The sequence below is a fragment of the Nerophis lumbriciformis genome, linkage group LG01, assembly GCF_033978685.3.
Source record: "Nerophis lumbriciformis linkage group LG01, RoL_Nlum_v2.1, whole genome shotgun sequence".
NCBI classification, from domain to species: Eukaryota; Metazoa; Chordata; class Actinopteri; order Syngnathiformes; family Syngnathidae; genus Nerophis; species Nerophis lumbriciformis.
In genome coordinates, this window is record NC_084548.2 from 18,204,446 (window position 1) to 18,228,975 (window position 24,530).

The 24,530-nt window shown below is 39.7% G+C and overlaps 1 protein-coding gene across 1 annotated transcript in view; it reads left to right on the forward strand.

Moving 5' to 3' along the window:
- cntn3a.2 (contactin 3a, tandem duplicate 2) overlaps positions 1 to 24,530 on the forward strand; it is a 220,099-nt gene that overhangs the window by 146,757 nt on the left and 48,812 nt on the right. Inside the window, exon 14 of the mRNA XM_061976496.1 lies at positions 7,555 to 7,672. Within this exon, the coding sequence (XP_061832480.1) occupies positions 7,555 to 7,672 (118 nt within the window). The remainder of the gene's footprint in view (positions 1 to 7,554; positions 7,673 to 24,530) is intronic.

Here is a 24,530-nt window from a genome sequence, read left to right on the forward strand (position 1 = left end):
CTTTCGTGTCTCATTGCCCGTAACCTTGGTGCATTCAAAGTCCCTTCATTAAATAAACAGATATTGAAAATTAGAGGGGGTTTTTTAAGTGAAAAAAAATTAAAATAATATAATGTATTGTTGCACTAATATGAAATCACACTGAGTCCGGTGCTATTTTTAACTCCATCCATCCATCCATTTTCTACCGCTTATTCCCTTTTGGGGTCGCGGGGGGCGCTGGAGCCTATCTCAGCTACAATCGGGCGGAAGGCGGTGTACACCCTGGACAAGTCGCCACCTCATCGCAGGCTATTTTTAACTTATATCGCCAATCTTATGATAACAAAATGCACAATTCCAACAGGATTTACCTCGCATGCAAACACTTTCGTCTCTGTGCTTCCCCAGACACACAGCAACACTTCCACATTCTCTGCCAATCTACTTTCAGGCACAGATGGTGTGTTTGTGATCATTGGAATAAAATAACATCGGACAGCGATCCAAAAAAATTGGTGGCTAGTCTCAGACGATCATGGAGGTGCACCTGCTGGATTCGGAGGCCCTGGGCTGGTGTGGTTACACGTGGTCTGCGGTTGTGAGGCCGGTTGGATGTACTGCCAAATTTTCCGAAACGCCTTTTGAGACGACTTATGGTAGAGAAACAAACAATCAATTCACGGCATCATTTTGGTCGACATTCCTGCAGTCAGCATGCCAACTGCACGCTCCCTCAAAACTTGCGACATCTGTGGCATTGTGCTGTGAGATAAAACTGCACATTTCAGACTGGCCTTTAATTGTGGTCAGCCTAAGGCACACATGTGCTATAAGCATGCTGTTTAATCAGCATGTTGATATGCCACACCTGTGAGGTGGGATGGATTATCTTGGCAAAGAAGAAATGCTCACTAACATACATTTAGACAGATTTGTGAACAATATGTGAGAGGAATAGGTATTTTGTTCAACTCATGAAAAATTTGAGCAAAAACAAATGTGTTGCTTTGAGATTTTTGTTCAGTGTACATGTTTTTTAAAAGGCTGGTTTCAACCAAACCCATGCAATATTTAGTTTTTTATTAATGTAAACATACAAAGTTTGTGTGTATTGGTGACGATGGGGGGCCTTTAGTAGTCTTCTGTATGGGGCCCAGTTCCTGACGTGAGTAGAGGGGCACAAAGAGTGATGTAATTAAGTAAGTAAGTACATATTTTTGTAAAGCGCATTTCACAGATAAAATCACAAAGCGCTGTAGAAAACATAAGTGAAGTAAAACAACAATTCAATTAAAACAACAGGGGCAACATCATAAAAAGGATACAAAGTGGATTCAAAATTATAGGTAAAAGGTGCCTTAACCAAAAGCTTTACTAAAAAGAGAAGTTTTCTAATGTTTCTTAAAAGTGTCAACACAGTCAAGCTCACTGGGGGACTGGTGCAAGTTGTTCCAGAGTATGGGAACTATAGCCTGGAATACCAGGTCTCCATGGGTTTTAAAATGAGTTTTTTGGGATCTTTAGAAGACCCTGGCCTGAAAACCGGAGGCTGCGCCCTGAAGAGTAGGAGCATAGCAAGTCAGTGATGTACTGAGGAGCCCCACCATGCAACGCACGGAATGTCAAGACTAAAATCTTAAACTCCATGCGGAATTTGACTGGAAGCCAATGAAGACTAGATAAAATAAGGGTAACATGGGCTGTTCTGGGTGCATCGGTCAGAAGTCTGGCAGCAGCATTTTGTACCATCTGAAGTCTCTTTAATGTTTACTAGTTGAAAAGAGTGAAATGAGAATTGCAATAGTCAAGATGAGATGAAATGAACGCTTGAATGATAATTTTGAGATCCAATTGTGACAACAAATTTCTTACTTAAGAAATATTTCTGAGGTGATAAAAACAGTTTTTGGTCAGTGACCCCTTCAAAGACATTGACTGATCAAACACAAATCTAGAGACTGCTTTTAACAGACGCACCCAGAACACCAAGGGAGTTGATCGGGGGGATATTTTATCGTGAGCAATTATCACAGTTTCCGTTTTGTTAGAATTTATTTTGATGAAGGATGCACATCCCAAGAACTCAAATAAAAAGTGAAACTCTGAATCATTAAATGAGCATAACAGTTGAATATCATCTGCATAGAAATGATAAGAAACATTTTTGACACGATTGATCCACCTCCCAAGCGTCATCAGATACAACAAACATAAAACAGGAACCAGAACAGTACCCTGGGCCACACCACATGACAGGTTGGACATCATTAAAAGCAACATTAAAACTTCTTCCATTTATACAAGAAGTAAACCACTGGGGAACAGCACCAGAAAACCTCATCTCAGATTTGAGGCGATCTATCAGTATACTGTGATCCACAGTATCAAAGGCAGATTTCAAATCGAGTAAAACCAAAACTGTGTAGCGACCAGAGTCAGCAGTCATCATCACGTCTCTGGAAACTTTCAAAAGAGCAGTGTCGGTGTAATGAAATTATCTAAAGCCAGATTGGTATTTATCATAAAAATCATGCTGTTCCAAAAATGAGGTTAGCTGCTTAGCTACCACTTTTTCAATGTTTTTTGACAAGAAGGGAGGTTTTGATATGGGCCAGTAATTTATAGGCTCCATCGGGTCAAGATTAGGTTTTTTAAGAATGGAATTCACCACAGCATGTTTAAAAAGGCTGGGGATCGAGCCAGACTGAAGTGAAAGGTTTATCAATTTTACCACCCAAGGACCAACAACATCAAAAACATTTAAGAACAATGGAGAAGGAACAATGTCCACAGGGCTCGATGTGGGTTTAATCTTGCCCACTAAAACCTGAACATCCTGTAGGCTGAAATGAGTAAAGGAAGACCATGATGAGCACACAGGGGCTGATGCAGTGCACAAACTATCCAAGGGAGGACTAATACTGGCCCTTATGTCTTGCACTTTGTTCACAAAAAAGTTCAAAAATATATTACAGTCATCCTGTGTGTACACAGGCACCTGAGGAGATGGAGGTGCAACAAAATGTTCAATAGCGTCAAATAAGACTTGAGGGTTTTTCTTATTATGCAAAACAAGATTTGAAAAGAAAGCCGAGCGAGCACGTTTCATCATTTCATTTAGCCCCATTATCATTTCTTTAAAATGGAGTCTATGAACCTCTAATTTTGTGGCTTTACACAAACGTTCCCCTTTCCGACAGCTTCTCATAAAGCTGGAAATGGCTTCATTCATCCATGGACAAAGTTTTTTATAAGAGCCTAGAGTGTTTGTAGCTGGTGCTACTGTGTTCAAAACAGTCAGACAATGATGATTGAAGCTTGTCATAAATGTAACAACATTATCACAGCTCGCAAAAGTTGTTGGGTCAAAAAGAACATTAAACCCGCTGATTGCAGTCATTTAGCATGCGTGTCTGTTTCCTCACTTTGGAAGTAGTCTGAGTCAGTGAGAACAACATATTAAAACAATGCAATAGTGGTCGCTTATTTGAAGGTCTTCAATACTTAATTGGTCAATTTTTACTCAAAGAAAAGACCAAATCAAAAGTATGGCCTTTTGTGTGAGTAGGACCCGACACATGCTGTAAAAAGTGGAATGAGTCCATAAGAGATACCAGCTCGGCTACCAAGGGTCAGGAGGAGTTATCAACATGGAGATTAAAATCACCAACAATTAATACACTCTCCAGTTTACCAATAGATGACATCAAATCCGTAAATTCGTTTACAAATAAACAAGGAGGACCAGGTGGTCGGTAGATTAAAACACAGTAAAAAGAGTGTTCGTTTTCAACCTTGCACGTCTGAAGCTCAAATGCGTTGTACGGGTTCGTGGCCATCAGTCCGCAGCAGGTAGCGTCCCAATAAACAAAGGCCAAGCCGCCGCCTCTGCGAGTAAGCCGAGGGGTCCCAAACATGTGACAGTCCGGATGACACAGCTCCTTAAGAAAAAAGAACACGTTCTCCTGCTGCCAAGTTTTCGTGAGGCACATAAAATCCAACTTGCGGGACACAAATAGGTTGTTTAGGAGATGTGTTTTGTTAGCTATCGACCTAGCGGCTGAGGTTGCCAAGGTAGTTAAAAAGTTCCTCGGTGGCAAGGCCCTGGGATTGGATGAGATCCGCCCGGAGTTCCTTAAGGCTCTGGGTGCTGTGGGGCTGTCTTAGTTGACAAGACTCTGCAACATTGCGTAAACATCGGGGGCGGTACCTCTGGATTGGCAGACCGGGGTGGTGGTTCCCCTCTAAGGGGAACCAGAGCGTGTGTTCCGACAATCGTGGGATCACACTCCTCAGCCTTACCGGTAAGGTCTATTCAGGTGTACTGGAGAGGAGGCTACGTCGGATAGTCAAACTTCGGATTAAGGAGGAACAGTGTGGTTTTCGTCCTGGTCGTAGAACTGTGGATCAGTTCTATACTCTCGGCAGGGTCCTTGAGGGTGCATGGGAGTTTGCCCAACCAGTCTACATGTGCTTTGTGGACTTGGAGAAGGCATTCGACCGTGTCCCTGGGGAAGTCCTGTGGGGACTGCTCAGAGAGTATGGGGTATCGGATTGTCTGATTGTGGCAGTCCGCTCCCTGTATGATCAGTGTCAGAGGTTGGTCCGCATTGCCAGTAGTAAGTCGGACCAGTTTCAAGTGAGGGTTGGACTCCGCCAAGGCTGCCCTTTGTCACCAATTCTGTTCATAACTTTTATGGAGAGAAGTTCTCGGCGCAGTCAAGGCGTTGAGTGGATCCGGTTTGGTGGCTGCAGGATTAGGTCTCTGCTTTTTGCTGATGATGTGGTCCTGCTGGGTTCATCTGGCCAGGATCTTCAGCTCTCACTGGACTGGTTCACAGCCGAGTGTGAAGCGACTGGGATGAGAATTAGCACCACCAAGTCCGAGTCCATGGTTCTCGCCCGTAAAAAGCCTGAGTGCTATATGTGGGTTGGTGAAGAGATCTTGCCCCAAGTGGAGGAGTTCAAGTACCTCAGAGTCTTATTCACGAGTGAGAGAAGAGTGGATTGTGAGATCGACAGGCAGATCGGTGCGGCGTCTTCAGTAATGCGAACGCTGTATTGATCCATTGTGGTGAAAAAAGAGCTGAGCCGGAAGGCAAAGCTCTCAATTAACTGGTCGATCTACATTCCCATCCTCACCTATGGTCATGAGTTTTGGGTTATGACCGAAAGGAAAAGATCACGGGTACAAGCGGCAGAACTGAGTTTCCTCCGCCGGGTGGCGGGGCTCTCCCTTAGAGATAGGGTGACAAGCTCTGTCATCGGGGAGGAGCTCAAAGTAAAGCCTCTGCTCCTCCACATCGAGAAGAGCCAGATGAGGTGGTTCGGGCATCTGGTCAGGATGCCAACCGAACGCCTCCCTAGGGAGGTGTTTAGGGCATGTCCGACCGGTAGGAGGCCACGGGGAAGACCCAGGACATGTTGGGAAAACTATATCTCCCGGCTGGACTGGGAATGCCTCGGGATCCCCCGGGAGGAGCTGGACGAAATGGCTGGGGAGAGGGAAGTTTGGGCTTCCCTGCTTAGGCTGCTCCCTTGCGTCCCAACCTCAGATAACCGGAAGAAAATGGATGGGATGGATGGATATTTTGGCACAAAACACAAAGCAAAGCAGCAATAAACAATAGTACGAGCAGAGCAGACTGTGACCGATACACGCTGGCGCCATCTTGCCTGGTGTATGAAGCCAGTTCCTTTATTGACATATTGAAATCTTTGACTGAATGACTGAGGGATTTTGGACATATGAATTCTGTTTTGTTCTAGTTGAGTTTGACAAAATTGTTGTTCATCCAGTTGTATATGTCAGTTTGTTGGGTGGTGTGTGTGCCAGCAGTGATGGACTCATTTAAAATGTAAAGCTGCATGTCATCTGTGTGGCGGTTATTTGTCCAGTTGGGAGTATGTAATGGGTGAAGTTGAGTGTTTATCGCATCTTTTGTTTTCATAGTTTTTTTACATTTTGGTAAAAATGTCAGCGTATAATTATTTACATTTTCAGGAGATTTGAGAGGAGTGGCAGCTCCTTCAAAAAAAAGTTAAGAAACGCTAACTTTGATTATGTCAAAAGGTAAAATTAATAGATTATTAGTTCCATAAGAGGGTAAATAAAGTTTGTGTTGAGCAAAAAAACTCCACAATATGTGCTGCAGAAAATCCGTTTTTCGGGGAGTAGGGCAAGCCCCAGGCTAATATGTTCTCAGAGGGGAGGATAACTGTGGCACACTTTTGAAAAACCCTGCTCTAGATTATGCTTGCATTTACCAGGATGCTTTAGAATGGTGAAAATTACTGCATATTCTAATTGGTACATACAGTGAGGTCCAAAGTTAGTCATACCTTTTTAGACCCGCTAAGCTAAGTTTTGTTATTTTGTAATGCAAAAATGAGTTTTTTAATACCTACAATTAGATAGTAAATGTAATCTGGGCTGAACAGAATTTGGTGCCATGTCCAAACTATACTTTTCTGCAGAATCATGGGATTCTGTTCACTAATGTACAGCAACCTCCACTGTTAAAATAAAGCCCATTCAGCAGATGACATGGCCTTGCCGCATTTAGTACAACCCTTGTCACGTGACTTCAAACTAGACACCTCATTGGTTGGATCCGAGACAGAATCGGTGGCTTCAGTCTACATTTTTCGGAAGTGGCTTGCGTTTTGAAGCAGCAAATGTTTCTGCATTGGATTTTTCAGCACTCAAATTGCATACACTCAAATTTAAAACGCTGAATATTTATACACTGATTTTTTTTTAACACTGAATTTTGATATGCTGAAATTAAAACACTATTTTTTTCCGGTAAAACTTTAGTATGGGGAACATATTCACCATTAATTAGTTGCTTAATAAAGTAATAAAGACTTAATTTAGAGTTATTTGGACACTAGGGGAACATATAAGGGTTAGGGTTAGGGTTAGGGTTACTAATAAGCAATCATTCTGAGGTTATTGAGGGAAGACTCTTAGTTAATGGTGTACTTGTTGTATAATAAGGCCATGCAGAATAAGGCATTAATAAGTACTTAATAATGACTAATTAAGAGCCAATATGTTACTAATATGCATGTTAATAAGCAACTAATTTATGGTAAATATGTTCCCCATACTAAAGTGTTACCTTTTTTTCACACTGAATATGTTTACGCTGAATTTTTAAACAGTACATTTTGAAATGTATTTTGCTCACAAACTTTTATTCAGTGAAAAGTTGACGTAAAAAATTCAGTTAAACAAATTCAGTGTCCAAAAAAGCTTTCGTAATTAAGACACAAATTAACCTCCATACCAGGATCCTTAAAAAATGGTGCAAAAGATTGCATCGCCTAACTGTCCAAACAATTAAAAAATGCCAAAACCAACAATGACAATGCGTTCTTAACTAATCTGATTAATTTCCATCACGTTAAAGCAGGCCTGCAAAGTCCAAGAAAAATCTGCATTTTCAATCATCATTTTCTCTATTTACAGCGCCTTCAGCATTCCCCCCAAGTCCATCCCTTAATAAGCTGTCATAAGCTCTGTAATATTTCACGCGACATAAAGCTTGTCTTTCTCCTTGCCAGAGAGCTGCGGGAGACCTGATGATCAGGAATATTCAGCTGAACCACACGGGCAAATATATCTGTGTGGTGGACACGGATGTGGAGAGCCTCTCAGCCGTGGCCATATTGATCGTGAAAGGTAAGAGGACGTCTCCACTGCTTTTAACTCGCTAATTAAAACGGGGCTCACTGCGCGGGGTCGTTTTGGATGCCCTAAGGAAGAAAGTTTTTTTTGTTTTGTTTTTTTTAAATAAGTATAATCCGCCCCGTCTCCCCCCAAGTAACTTTTAAAAAGTAGCCACAAATTGATCCAAAATACTATTTATGTGCTCTGCATGGGCAAACTGCTGTGCGGCGGAAAAAAAGATAAAGCACAATTTATCTTCCAGGAGACATTATCCATGCATGCCTCCCTCTGGGTGTGTATTGTTCACTCAGGTTTTTAAGCTCAAATAGGTTTTGTTTCAAGCGGCTGAATGGAGGGAGCCTAAATTACCCACATTGTCATCGAGATTACTCCCCAGGTTTTATGTGGAGTTTGTTTGCACGTTCGCCGACTTGATAACAACAAATACAAGAGGCGTGTTTTTTTAATGCCGAGCCGTCGTCCCTGCGTTATGGCCAATATTCTGTATGGTGATGTATTTGATTGTGGAATACTTACCATGCCTGTCTGGGCGCACTCATGCAGCGTGTCTGGCTCCGATGAGACACCATTTGTCAGGAGCTACATCAGGCTGAACAGACATTTTTTTTTATTTTTTGTTTTGTTTAATAGCTAATTTGTGCAGCAGCTGGGCAAGAGGAGTTTGGCCTCTCGATTGGATCAATGGTGCCAAATTGCCTCGCAAATTGACACTAGGCAAATATATTAAATGCCAAAGGAGTGAAGAGATGATGTTGAGGATGTGAAAAGGTTACATGCACTTTTAGGACATGTTGGGTACGTCGATACAATCTAATAAGATCATATACAAGCACCGGATCAGCCTTCAAAAAGATGATAATGGTGCATTTTTATTCACATTGTTACTAAAGGAGTGCTAAGGCCTTCTGTAGGGATGAAAAATAATAGACCGTCAAATAATGATGAGAATATTTTGAGGAAAACAGACTATCCTTGAACCTCAGTAAAACTGAAATAATGCTATTTGGTAACAGTAGAAACCCTCAAGTTGCTGGCACGGCCGCTCTACCAACCGAGCTATACCGCCCCAATTGCAACAATGATTTTTTGCTGTCAATAAAAACTACCGAGTTTACATTTTTAATGTTTTTTGCTGGTGGTGTGTCTACGCATTTTTACAAAAAGGTTGAAAAACACTGCTCTTCTGCTCACTAGTGTTACCATATCTGAGTGTTTGTGCAGAAATATGGGGAAATAACTACAAATGTGCGCTTCATTCGTTAACCGTGTTACAAAAAAGATCAATTATACTGATATTTACTCTGTCAATGCGTGGACTTTGGGGTTTGTTTTCCCATGGTGCAAAGGAAAGTTGGCGCGGGCAAGGCGTGAATGTAAGTACATGTTTAATTTTACACTAACAAAAAGAACAAACGAAAAGCGCGCACAAGGCGGAAGTACAAAAACTTGGCTAATGAAACAAAAACTTGCATAAAGGCAAAAAAACGCTAAACATAAAATATACAACACTTACTGTGGCATGAAAAGCGTGTATGAAACAATGGCTTGGCATGACAGGTAGCAGAGGTAGAAAGGATAGATAAGGATATGATAATGTCACCAGGACGAACAACAGAAACAGACCGGCTTAAATAGCAGTGACATGATCAGTGAAAACAGCTGCGTGACTCAAAACGTGAAACAGGTGCGTGACATGACAGGTGAAAACTAATGGGTTGCTCTGGTGACAAAAACAAACAAAAGTGTATAAAGAGTCCAAAAACAAAACCGAACATGACTAAAACAAAACATGATCACACAGACATGACATACTCTATTTATTGAGTCAAAAATATTGAAGTTCGATGATTTGGTTAAATTGCAAACAGCTAAAATTATGTACAAAGCAAACCTGCTACCAAAAGGAGAAATATAACCTTAGAGGAAAATCTAATTCAAAACATTTGTATGCACGTACAACACTTAAAACCTTTAGCATATCTGTATGTGGAATTAAATTATGGAATGAATTAAGTAAAGAAGTTAAACAATGTACTAATATGATCTAGTTTAAGAGGTTGTTCAAATGAATAGTGTTAAAAGAAGAAGAATTATGAGAAACACTTGCAACCTTATTGAAAATAAGATAAACACACTGAGATGAAGATTATCATGACTGACTTAATTATATATTTCAAAACTGCTGTATTAATCCTTCACAGATGTCATTGTGCTACAAAAAGAAGTCAGTAAATGAATGTATTTATTTGTAAATGCTCTGAAGTGGGAAAGGGGTAGGATTAAATAAGGTCTGCTTCTTCCTACTCCTATTCGGACACGATGTAAAGTGAAACGATATGAAATTGTGTGATGTATTATGCTGGAAGTGTGTTCATGTTCGAAATAAATTAAAGAAAGAAAGAAAGAATATTTTGAAAGTAATCATGTGAATAAATGTGTGTAGATGTAGTTCACTTAAAAGGGACAATACATATTAATGAACATTTGACATGTAAATACGTGAGATTAAAGGCAATGGCTAATTTCTCCAGCCCCTTGGCAAGGTGATGTTACAATTAAGACAAACATATGCAAAACATAGCACAAAGATGAACAATATTAAAATGTAAATTAAAAAAAAGGGCTAAAAGTGCTGTTGTAGACACTGCAGTAAATGTATCCATAAACTTGAAATAATTGGAAGAGTTAAGGTTGTAATAAAACTTTGTAATCTTACGAAGTCACATCAAAAAATTATGTGAGAGGGAAACAAATAAGACTTTTATTATAATAAAGTTGTAATACTACAGGAAATAGAAACTCTTAATTTACGGAGAATAAAGTCATAATATTAGGTGAAAAGTGTGTCACAAATTAGTCGCTGGTTTGTTCCTTCATAACCCAGAACTGTTTTTAAAATGTTTAACACCACCTGATGAAGATATGGCAGATCTCTTACAGTCAAGGGGAACTGCACTTTTTCTGGAAATGTGCCTGTCATTCACAATCTCTATGTGAGACAAGAACACGTATGTTTTTCTTTTTTTATGCATTCTAATTTGTATGACCCATCCCCTTGGTCACCCCCTGGGAGGTGAGGGGAGCAGTGAGCAGCAGCGGTGGCCGCGCCCAGGAATCCTTTTGGTGATTTAACCCCCGATTCCAACCCTTGATGCTGAGTGCCAAGCAGGGAGGCAATGGGTCCCATTTTTATCGTCTTTGGTATGACTCGGTTTGAACTCACGACCCGATCTCAGGGCGAAAACTCTAACCACAAGGCCAGTGACAATCATTAGTACTTTAACTTAACTTAACTTAATACATGGCTCGTATAGTGGAAGGCTAACCATGCAGGTAATGTAGAGTCGAGCTATTCCACCTATAAAAACGTCCATCAACATGTTATATAAATGCTGTAAGTATATATATATATATATATAGATATATATAGATATATATATATATATATAGATATATATAGATATATATATATATATATATAGATAGATATATATAGATATATATATATAAAGAGCGCGTTGCATTTATATATATATATATATATATATATATATATATATATATGTATATGTATGTGTGGGGAAAAAAATCACAAGACTACTTCATCTCTACAGGCCTGTTTCATGAGGGGTTCCCTCAATCATCAGGAAATCTCCTGATGATTGAGGGAACCCCTCATGAAACAGGCCTGTAGAGATGAAGTAGTCTTGTGATTTTTTTTCCCACACATACATATATTGCGCTCTACTACGGTATCGAGCACTATTTTTTGGATAACCTTATTAAGACATATATATATATATATATATATATATATATATATATATATATATATATAAACCTGCGAAAACAGGCTTGTAGGGATGATACAGCCTCTGTTTTTCCCTGACCTAACGTGTGTGTATATATATATATATATATATATATATATATATATATATATATATATATATATATATATATATATATATAAATATATATATATATATATATATATATATATTACGAAAAAGTATTTTTTGACATTTTAGGAAGCTTAGCTTCCCTTGCAGTCTTAGAGCAATTGCCACTGCGTTCTACTGTACTTCTTTTTAGTACTACTGTATTACAACTACAAGTTTTTAATGTCACTTTCTATTTTTTTAGTGTGCCATTAGTACTACTTCCTTGTGACAGAAGGATGCATTTTAATATTTTTTTTTCATCATAGTCACAAGAACTGTTTATAATATTTTGCCACAGAATGAGTCACGCTAAAGCCGGTAAGTGTCTGGCCTGTTAAAATCCTGCAGTCACATAACAATAATAGCAGAGGGCTAAATGGCTCCTTATTGTTAATAACACAATGAAATGCAGGGGCCTGCTGTAGAGAGAACCCTGCCTGTGACTCTGCATTATTTATACATCCTGCTCATGGCAGCTGTCACGGATGTGTCATTCCACGCATCAAACAGCTTCAAATGTTCGGCAGCAAACCATGAAACTTGTGGCAACCGAGCGATGTGTCATTTTAGATATTACTTTCCAGTCCAGTCGCTGCCAGCCCATATCTTGTACGGAAGCTTATACCGCCGCTTTTAAACTTGTGACCAATAGTAATGATAACATTAATGGAATGATTGCGAGAAATGATTGAACAAGTTAATTATTGTTAAAAAAAATTTAAAACAAATCATGGTTTGAAGTGTAATGAAGGGGATTTAAGGGCGCAGCCTTTGCCAACCAGACAATGATGTCTATTGTCACATAATAAAAAAAAGTGTTTTACTGCACTGCACAGCAGGGAAGGCAGAGAATCAATAAGAGTTAAGGCTCTCAGTGTGGACAAAAGTATTGGGACGCAGAAAATGATTATGTCCTTATGAAGTACATAATGTCATGGCTGTTTTGAGATTCCAATCATTTCTACAACTCTTATTATTTTGTGATAGAGTGATTGGAGCACATACTTGTTGGTCACAAAAAACATTCATGAAGTTTGGTTCTTTTATGAATTTATTATGGCTCTACTGAAAATGTGACCAAATCTGCTGGGTCAAAAGTATACATACATCAATGTTAATATTTGGTTACATGTCCCTTGGCAAGTTTCACTGCAATAAGGCACTTTTGGTAGCCATCCACAAGCTTCTGGTTGAATTTTTGACCACTCCTCTTGACAAAATTGGTGCAGTTCAGCTAAATTTGTTGGTTTTCTGACATGGGCTTGTTTCTTCAGCATTGTCTACACCAGAGATTTTCAACCTTTTTTGAGCCAAGGCACATTATTTGTGTTGACAAAATCCGGAGGCACACCACCAGCAGAAATCATTAAACAACGAAACTCAGTTGACAGAAAAAAGTTGTTGTCGCAATTGTTGGATATGAATCTAAACCATAACCAAGCATGCATCACTGTAGCTCTTGTCTCAAAGTAGGTGTACTGTCACCACCTGTCACATCACCCCCTGACTTATTTGGAGTTTGTTGCTGTTTTCCTGTGTGTAGTGTTTTAGTTCTTGTCTTGCGCTCCAATTTTGGTGGCTTTTTCTCTTTTTTTGGTATTTTCCTGGAGCAGTTTCATGTCTTCCTTTGAGCGATATTTCCCGCATCTACTTTGTTTTAGCAATCAAGGATATTTCAGTTGTTTTTATCCTTCTTTGCGTGGACATTGTTGATTGTCATGTCATGTTCGGATGTACATTGCGGACGCTATCTTAGCTCCACAGTAAGTCTTTGCTGTCGTCCAGCATTCTGTTTTTGTTTACTTTGTAGCCAGTTCAGTTTTAGTCTCGTTCTGCATAGCCTTCCCTAAGCTTCAATGCCTTTTCTTAGGGGCATTCACCTTTTGTTTATTTTTGGTTTAAGCATTAGAAACCTTTTTACCTGCACACTGCCTCCCGCTGTTTCCGACATCTACAAAGCAATTAGCTACCTGCAGCCACCTACTGATATGAAAGAGTATTACAGGGTTACTCTGCCAAGCTCTCGACAACACCGACACTCAACAACAACACATCATTTGCAGACTACAATTACTGGTTTGCAAAAAATACTGTTTTACCCCAAATAGGTGACATTAGATAATCTCCCACGGCACACCAGTGTGCCGCGGCACAGTGGTTGAAAATCACTGGTCTACACGTTTAAGTCAGGACTTTGAAAAGGCCATTCTAAAACCTTAATTCTAGCCTGGTTTAGCCATTCCTTAACCACTTTTGACATGTGTTTGGGGTCATTGTCCGGTTGGAACACCCAACTGCGCCCAAGACCCAACCTCTGGGCTGATGATTTTAGGTTGTCCTGAAGAATTTGGAGTTAATCCTCCTTTTGCATTGTCCCATTTACTCTCTGTAAAGCACCAGTCCCATTGGCAGCAAAACAGGCCCAGAGCATAATACTACCACCACCATGCTTGACGGTAGGATGGTGTTCCTGGGATTAAAGGCCTTACCTTTTCTGCTGGGTATTGTGGCCAAACAGCTCAATTTTCTGACCACAGAACTTTCCTCCAGAAGGTATTATCTTTGTCCATATGATGTCAGATGATATACTGGTCCCTCATACTGTAGATATAACAGCTTTCACTTTTCTAGCAAGGCTTTCTAGAGCTTTGCTAGAAAACAAAATCATGTCTGTTCAACCAGAACGTGAGGTCAGAGATCACTGATGTTGGGCATGAGAAAGAACCTGCTCGTGACGGCTCACAATCGCAGTTCAAGTTCATTTCGAAAGGGGTTTCATTAGGTTGAGGTCCTGTTCTTCTACACCAAACTCATCCAGGGGTTCCTTTGATCTTGCATTGTGCACACGGCAACAGTCGTGCTGTAAATAAGGGCTCCATCCCAACACCTGACTGATTATTCAGTTTAGATTTTACCCTTGAAAATTATGACTTTTGTCATAATTTTGCCAAGTAAAATTCGGAATTATTATCATTATTTTAATATTGCCAAAATGTGTAATTTTTCTTAAAAAATTGTGACTTTGTCGAGTAAAATTATGACTCTTTTCATAAAATTGTCAAAATGTTATGCTTTTCTTGTAAAATTGCGACTGTTGAGTAAAATTCCAACTTTTATCATAACATTGCACAGATGTTCAGTTTTTCTTGTAAAATGTTTACCTTTTTCTTTTGAAATTCCTACTCATTTTTCACAACAAGCTTTTTTATATTTGCATAGTACAAACCCCGTTTCCATATGAGTTGGGAAATTGTGTTAGATGTAAATATAAACGGAATACAATGATTTGCAAATCATTTTCAACCCATATTCAGTTGTATATGCTACACAGACAACATATTTGATGTTCAAACTGATAAACATTTTTTTTTTGCAAATAATCATCAACTTTAGAATTTGATGCCAGCAACACGTGACAAAGAAGTAGGGAAAGGTGGCAATAAATACTGATAAAGTTGAGGAATGCTCATCAAACACTTATTTGGAACGTCCCACGGGTGTGCAGGCAAATTGGGAACAGGTGGGTGCCATGATTGGGTATAAAAGTAGATTCCATGAAATGCTCAGTCATTCACAAACAAGGATGGGGCGAGGGTCACCACTTTGTCAACAAATGCGTGAGCAAATTGTTGAACAGTTTAAGAAAAACCTTTCTCAACCAGCTATTGCAAGGAATTTAGGGATTTCACCATCTACGGTCCGTAATATCATCAAAGGGTTCAGAGAATCTGGAGAAATCACTGCACGTAAGCAGCTAAGCCCGTGACCTTCGATCCCTCAGGCTGTACTGCATCAACAAGCGACATCAGTGTTTAAAGGATATCACCACATGGGCTCAGGAACACTTCAGAAACCCACTGTCAGTAACTACAGTTGGTCGCTACATCTGTAAGTGCAAGTTAAAACTCTCCTATGCAAGGCGAAAACCGTTTATCAACAACACCCAGAAACGCCGTCGGCTTCGCTGGGCCTGAGCTCATCTAAGATGGACTGATACAAAGTGGAAACGTGTTCTGTGGTCTGATGAGTCCACATTTCAAATTGTTTTTGGAAACTGTGGACGTCGTGTCCTCCGGACCAAAGAGGAAAAGAACCATCCGGATTGTTATAGGCGCAAAGTTGAAAAGCCAGCATCTGTGGTGGTATGGGGGTGTATTAGTGCCCAAGACATGGGTAACTTACACATCTGTGAAGTCGCCATTAATGCTGAAAGGTACATACAGGTTTTGGGGCAACATATGTTGCCATCCAAGCAACGTTACCATGGACGCCCCTGCTTATTTCAGCAAGACAATGCCAAGCCACGTGTTACATCAACGTGTCTTCATAGTAAAAGAGTGCGGGTACTAGACTGGCCTGTCTGTAGTCCAGACCTGTCTCCCATTGAAAATGTGTGGCACATTATGAAGCCTAAAATAACACAACGGTGACCCCCGGACTGTTGAACAACTTAAGCATTACATCAAGCAAGAATGGGAAAGAATTCCACCTGAGAAGCTTAAAAAAATGTGTCTCCTCAGTTCCCAAACGTTTTCTGAGTGTTGTTAAAAGGAAAGGCCATGTAACACAGTGGTGAACATGCCCTTTCCCAACTACTTTGGCACGTGTTGCAGCCATGAAATTCTAAGTTAATTATTATTTGCAAAAAAAAAATAAAGTTTATGAGTTTGAACATCAAATATCTTGTCTTTGTAGTGCATTCAATTGAATATGGGTTGAAAAGGATTTGCAAATCATTGTATTCCGTTTATATTTACATCTAACACAATTTCCCAACTCATATGGAAACGGGGTTTGTATGTATATATTATTAATGTTGTAAATACAAATCTTTATATATCTAGAAAGGGTGGTTCTAAAGAGGTAGGCATTTTTCGGATGTCTCAAGAAGGTAACAAATACAAGAACGTCTGTGTGTGTGTGTATGTGTGTGTGCTAATACAGTTTACAACACTGTTGATTGTTTGGGTTACACTCACGTTTAGCAGTCGCAATGATTTTAGTCTGCATATTGTAGTTCAGGGTCAGCACCCCCGCGACCCCGAAAGGCACAAACAGTAAAAAGTGGATGGATGGATGGTTTCCCCCAGATTGCCAATAAACCTTTGGCATTGAGGGCATGGCTATGGGCGTGCTTTATATGATGTCATCATCTAATTTGCATAATCAAAGTTGATGCATCCATCCATCCATTTTCTACTGCTTGTCCCTTTCGGGGGATATTTTGTTTAAAAGGGCTGCTATACATACATTCCAAAACAAATCTGTGTTATTAATAGTTGTTTTTGAAATATATTTTTCTTATTATATTTTGTTGCTCTATTTTTCAATTGTTGCTGTTTATTGTACAATGTACTTCATGGAGAATTTCTCAAGTTTCTGGAGAATTCTCCAATCCTCTTAGTGACTCTTTATTAAAATCAACTAGCAACAAATCTAGCATTTTTTCTGGCGTTATTGTAGACTGCACTCTTTTTTTTGGAGAACTTCTCACGTCCGTTCGGCGATGAACAGCGAGAGCTGCAGCGAGCCTGACGACTCACCTGCGTCACGCAACTGCTACAACTTCATTTTCTGTCCTAAAAGCCGCCACTGTTCGTTTAATATTCGCACATTACACATTTTGTAGATTGCACCCCCGCTGAGCTATCGCAGAGATATTAAAGTACGTCCACATCGCAAACATGCTGCCTGCGCGTGCGTCTGGTTACGTCATCACAACATCCTGTTTTGGCTGTGCTGTTTTATTCATCAAAGTCTATGGAAGTGTTGTTCTGGCAAAATTATTTGCAAACGCGTATTGTTGCGTTTGGACCAGATGTTCCTCCAAGGGAATTTAAGTTACTGGTCAATCCCAAGTTCTTTTGATGACACATAAGCTGAGTTTAAATTATCACCAGAACAGAATAAGTATTTTGTAATTTATTTTCAAAGCTTTGAAGAGACCAGCCTAGGACAACACATTCAATTGCGCAGCCAAGTTGATCTGAAAACCTTACGGAAGTGCTGTGTTCTTCAATATGTCCCTCGCCCCCACCCTCCAGAAGTAATACACAAGTCAATTGTTCTACTCTGAGAAGAGACCGGATAAGTTAAGAAAAAGGAGTATTGCTACTCCCTGCATTCCAAGCTCAAGATAGTCCACAGTGTAGGTCATGAGATGGAGAAAAAATAGAAAGAGCACAAAGAGAAAACACTAGTTATTTCAAACCTGACTATAGAAAGAAATAACTCTTAAATATGGATATATGTAGATATCTATCTGCTTCACGGTGGCAGAGGGGTTAGTGCATCTGCCTCACAATACGAAGGTCCTGAGTAGTCTTGGGTTCAATCCCGGGCTCGGGATCTTTCTGTGTGGAGTTTGCATGTTCTCCCCGTGACTGCGTGGGTTCCCTCCGGGTACTCCGGCTTCCTCCCACCTCCAAAGACATGCACCTGGGGATAAGTTGATTGGCAACACTAAAATTGGCCCTAGTGTGTGGATGTGAGTGTGAATGTTGTCTGTCTATCTGTGTTGGCCCTGCGATGAGGTGGCGACTTGTCCAGGGTGTACCCCGCCTTCCGCCCGATTGTAGCTGAGATAGGCTCCAGCGCCCCCCGCGACCCCAAAGGGAATAAGCGGTAGAAAATGGATGGATGGATCTTCGTCAATATCTCAGTGTGTAAAAAAAAAAAAATGTGCCCGTAATCAGATTTGTGTGAAGCAAGAACCATAATACAATGTGTGTGTGCATGTAATGTTAAAGTTAATGTTAAAGTTAAAGTTAAAGTATCAATGATTGTCACACACACACCAGGTGTGGTGAAATTTGTCCTCTGCATTTGACCCATCCCCTTGTTCACCCCCTGGGAGGTGAGGGGAGCAGTGAGCAGCAGCGGTGCTGCGCCCGGGAATAATTTTTGGTGATTTAACCCCCAATTCCAACCCTTGATGCTGAGTGCCAAGCAGGGAGGTAATGTGTCCCATTTTTATAGTCTTTGGTATGACTCGGCCGGAGTTTGAACTCACAACATATCGATCTCAGGGCGGACTCTCTAACCACTAGATCTTACCTGACTTTTGCTACACTCCCGCCGTGGAAGATGTGTCTGTGTCTGAACGTGCACATACATTTGTCTCTCACTTCACCTTCCCTTTTCTCATACTCAGTCAGCTCCTTGCACCCACTCGCACACTCCTGTTGGCGTTGAAGCCAAGAACAATGGACTTTCCATCACTCTCTGTAATTAAAATTTCATGTTTTAAGAGCAGCTTAGTTGTCAGACATATTTTTGTACTCAAATAAGTTATCATGTAATGACAGAGCAGAATAAACGATCGAGTTTCCTCCGTCGGGGAGCTGGGCTCTCCCTTAGAGATAGGGTGACTGTGAGACCCGTGGTTTTCTCTGTGGCCTCCTCCCGGTCAGACATGCCCTAAACCAGTGTTTTTCAATCTTTTTTGAGCCAAGGCCATTTTTTTTCATTGAAAAAGTGCAGAGGCACACCACCAGCAGTAACAATTAAAAAATGAAACTCAGCAGCCGATTTTGATAATAAAAAGTTGTTGTCGCAATTATTGGATATGACGTTAAATCATAACCAAGCATGCATCAATATAACTCTTGTCTCAAAGTAGGTGTACTGTCACCACCTGTCACATCACGTCGTGACTTATTTTGAGTTTTTTAGTGTCTTCCTGTATGTAGTGTTTTAGTTCTTGTCTTGTACTCTTATTTTGGTGGCTTTTTCTCTTTTTTTGGTATTTTCCTGTAGCAGTTTCATGTCTTCCTTTGAGCGATATTTCCCGCATCTACTTTGTTTTAGCAATCAAGAATATTTCAATTGTTATTATCCTTCTTTGTGGGGACATTGTTGATTGTCATGTCATGTTCAGATGTACATTGTGGACGTCGTCTTTGCTCCACAGTAAGTCTTTGCTGTCGTCCAGCATTCTGTTTTTGTTTACTTTGTAGCCAGTTCAGTTTTAGTTTTGTTCTTTATAGCCATCCCTAAGCTTCAATACCTTTTCCTAGGGGCACTCACCTTTTGCTTATTTTTGGTTTAAGCATTAGATATTTTTTTACCTTCACGCTGCCTACCGCTGTTTCCAACATCTACAAAGCAATTAGCTACCGGCTGCCACCTACTGATATGGAAGAGTATTACACGGTTACTCTGCCGAGCTCTAGACAGCACCGACACTCAACAACAACACATAATTTGCAGACTATAATTACTGGTTTGCAAAAAATATTTTTAACACAACTAGGTTAAATTAGATAATCTCCCACGGCACACCAGACTGTACCACGGAGGAAACTCGATAATTTCGGCCACTATGTCATAGCATTACTGATACATTATTTACTGCAATAATACTTCCATATTTTTTTGGTGGTTGAATTTTGGGTGCATCACCAGTCAGTAGTGCACAAATAGGCTGAATATATCCATTCATACAATATATTAATCAGTCAATCAATCAACCAATCAAAGTGTATTTATATAGCCCTTAATCACAAGTGTCTCAAAGGGCTGAAAGCCTACTGGATTAATATTTTTAAACATCTTGCAGATGCACTGAATTTTAAATTGACGCCTTGTGCAGAATTGGTTAGTTTTGGAATCCCACCAAACTATCAAAAAATTAAGCAGACTTTCAGGGATAGTATCGCCTTTGCATCATTAATAGCTCCTAGAAGGATTTTATTGGAGTGGAAATCACAGTTTGCCCCCAAGGCCTGGCTTAAAGCAGAGTTTTTCAACCTTTTCTGAGCCAAGGCACATTTTTTTCATTGAAAAAATTCTAAGGCACACCACCAGCAGAAAACATAAAAAAATGAAACTCAGTAGCCAATATTGACGATAAAAAGTTGTTCTCGCTATAGTTGGATATGAATTCAAACCATAACCAAGCATGCATCAATATAGTTCTTGTCTCAAAGTAGGTGTCCTGTCACCACCTGTCACATCACGCCGTGACTTATTTAGTTTTTTTGGTGTTTTACTGTGTGTAGTGTTTTAGTTCTTATCTTGCGCTCCTATTTTGGTGGCTTTTCCTCTTTTGTTGGTCAGTTTCATGTCTTCCTTGAGCGCTGTTCCCAGCACCGGCTTTGTTTTAAGACTATTTAAGTTGTGCGGACGCTATCCTTCTTTGTGTGGACATTGTTGATTGTCATGTCATGTGCGGATGTACTTTGTGGACGCCGTCTGCTCCACACGCTGTAAGTCTTTGCTGTCGTCCAGCATTCTATTTTTGTTTACTTTGCAGCCAGTTCAGTTTTAGTTTCGTTTTGCATAGCCATCCCTAAGCTTCAATGCATTTTCTTAGGGGCACTCGCCTTTCGTTTATTTTTGGTTTAAGTGTTAGATACCTTTTTACCTGCACGCTGCCTCCCGCATATTGTGATCGCGACAAACCGTGTTCCCGACATCTACAAAGCAATTAGCTACCTGCTGCCACCTACTGATATGGAAGAGTATTAAACGGTTACTCTGCCTAGCTCTAGACGGCACTGACGTGCAACAATGGCACATTTGCAGACTATAATTACTGGTTTGCAAGAAATATTTTTAACACAATTAGGTGAAATTACATAATCTCCCACGGCACACCAGACTGTATCTCACGGCACACTAGTGTGCCACGGCACAGTGGTTGAGAAACACTGGCTTAAGGATATCATGTTTTTCTTACAAACGTAGATTTAGAGAAAATTAAATATAATCTGAGGAGTACGCCAAAACAATTTGACTTGACCTGGGGCTGCATAATTAGTTACATAGCTAAATGAAAGACACTATAGGATAAATGTGAGGGGGTGTTATTATTTTACTTGAATTGTTTTGTTTTTTTTTGTTTTTTTGGAGGGAGGCTTTGGGGGGAACCAAAAAAAAATGTGTGTTTTCTCAGTACCTGTATTATGATTTCCCTATCAAATGAATAAAAACATATTTTTTAAAAAAGGATATCAGGGCAAGAAAAAACTCAAACTAATGGGATACAATGAGAAACCTTGGAGGGGACCGCAGATGTGGGGACCCGGAGTCCCATCCCCCAAAAAAGCAGCAGCGCAGAGACGTCCCCAACTGATGCACAGAAGAGTGGTCCACCCCGGGTCCCGACTTTGAACAGCGAGCGCGTCATCTGTGGTCACCTGATAACCTCTCCACGCAGGAGAGGGGGGCAGAGCAGAAAAGAGATGGCAGATCAACTGGTCTAAAAAGGGGGGTCTATTTGAAAGGCTAGAGTGTACTGATGAGTTTTAAGATGGGACTTAAATGCTACTTCTTACTTAAAAAAATGTTTTCACATAAAAAAAAAACTTGTTTTTAAGGTGTGGCTGCCATGGTCAAATTACATTTAAAGGTCACTCTGAGAAATGTTCCCTTATTTAATACATGGTGCAGTGTGTGACAAATGTACGTTTATGACGTGTTGCGTTGTTTAGTTGTTTTTATTCGCATTAGTGAGAAAGGATGTTTGATCGCTAAATATATTGCACAAATGGATAGTCTTTAACACATATCATCATTGACTAACTTTACTCATATTGCTAAAATGTGAGGATTCGTGGGTATCAGAAATAATTGAACGTTTATGAGGGTTGAAGACTAAAGATTAAAAGACGTATCACTGTCCAGATTTAAGATGCCGGTGGGCCATAGTTCTGACACCCTTGAATCTAAATCATGCAGAATGTGACTTGATCGTAGATCAGCGACTTTGTCTCCTTGTGTTTCGCCGCACTTGGCCAATGGTACTCAAGGTCGATCATCTTCTCTCTTGACGCTCTCTTGACAATGGGCATGTTTTAGATCCTACTCTCAGGTATTTCACAAACACTACTCTGCAGCATGCTGGTGGTGGAGACCATGCTGATGAGCATGATTATTATCCTCAAAATAGTATTGTGTGCTTTTTCTTTCTAAAAACTATTTTCAAATGTTTGGTATATATATATATATATATATATATATATATATGTATGTATGTATGTATGTATGTATATGTATATGTATATTTATATATATATATATATATATATATATATATATATATATATATATATATATATATATACCAAACATTTGAAAATATATATATATATATATATATATATATATATATATATATATATATATATATATATATATATATATATATATATATATATACATATATATATATATATATATATATATATATATATATATATATATATGTATGAGTGGGAAAAAAATCACAAGACTACTTCATCTCTACAGGCCTGTTTCATGAGGGGTTCCCTCAATCATCAGGAGATTTTAATAGAAGCATTCACATACCATGGTTTATATAGGGCACAGAACGGGTAGTTACAGGCAGGCGTAGGGGCGTGGTGATTGGCTCATGTGTTACCTAGGAGGTGTTTCCGTCTGTGACGGCATGCTGATACAATTTCGCTGCGCTTGTTGAGGGATGACATGTCTGGGCGGTATATAATAAACAGTTTCTCTTTTAAGCATAGGTTGCATCTTTTATTACCACTGTTATTGAATATTCAACATTATTGTCTTTGAGGTTCCAAATGTACTTGGGAGAGTTCAAAGCCAGATGGAACAATCACAAGGCTTCTTTCAGGAACCAAAGCCTGCGGAATACTACAGAACTCAGCAAGCACATTTGGGACCTCAAAGACAATAATGTTGAATATTCAATAACATGGCAAATTCTTGCATCCAGCACACCTTACAACAGTGGTAATATATTATATATATATATATATATATATATATATATATGTATATATATATATATATATATATATATATATATATATATATATATATATATATATATATATATATATATATATATATATATGTATATAGGTTGATTGGCAACACTAAATTGGCCCTAGTGTGTGAATGTGAGTGTGAATGTTGTCTGTCTATCTGTGTTGGCCCTGTGGCGACTTGTCCAGGGTGTACCCCGCCTTTCGCCCGATTGTAGCTGAGATAGGCTCCAGCGCCCCCCGCGACCCCAAAGGGAATAAGCGGTAGAAAATGGATGGATGGATGGATATACGTTAGGTCAGGAAAAAGCACAGAGGCTATTTCTTCCCTACAAGCCTGTTTCGCAGGTTTCCCTGGTTTTGTCAAGTTCAGGGAAACCTGCAAAACAGGCTTGTAGGGACTAAATAGCTTCTGTGCTTTTTCCTGACCTAACCTATATATATATATATATATATATATATATATATATATATATATATATCCATCCATTTTCTACTGCTTATTCCCTCCGGGCTCGCGGGGGACGCTGGAGCCTATCTCAGCTACAATCGGGCGGAAGGCAGGGTACACCCTGGACAAGTCGCCACCTCATCGCAGGGCCTATATATATATATATATATATATTGCTTTGAGCCGAAATTGTATTAAGCCACAGCACATTATTGGAACAGTGACAGCATTCCCTTGCCTTATCTAACAAAATGTGATTAAGAAAATGGAGAATTGAGCATTGATTGCTTTTGATTCTTCATTATTATTTATTTAATAAGACTGTACATTGTTATTTTCCTTATCATCAGCCACTAATGAGTTTTGTTGCGATCAATATCTCTCAAGGCAGTGTTTTAAATGCGTGTGGCTGTAGGCTCCGCGGCAAACCTAACGTTAATGTAGAAATACCTCGTTGAGGATGCTCGTTGTGTGTACAACTATATTGGTTGCTTGTTAAAAGAAGATTTAACCCCCTTTAATAATTAGAGCATATCATTTGCTTCTGTTTAAGAGCCACTTCAATCTGAGCTGAGCTCAGGGCGTTGTTATTCAGTGGCGCACCTCAGAGCTCTCCAGTGGTCTATTATTTCTGATGAGCTGACACCTTCATTAGAACAGGAAACAGTAGATGAGGATGAAACGCAGGACTA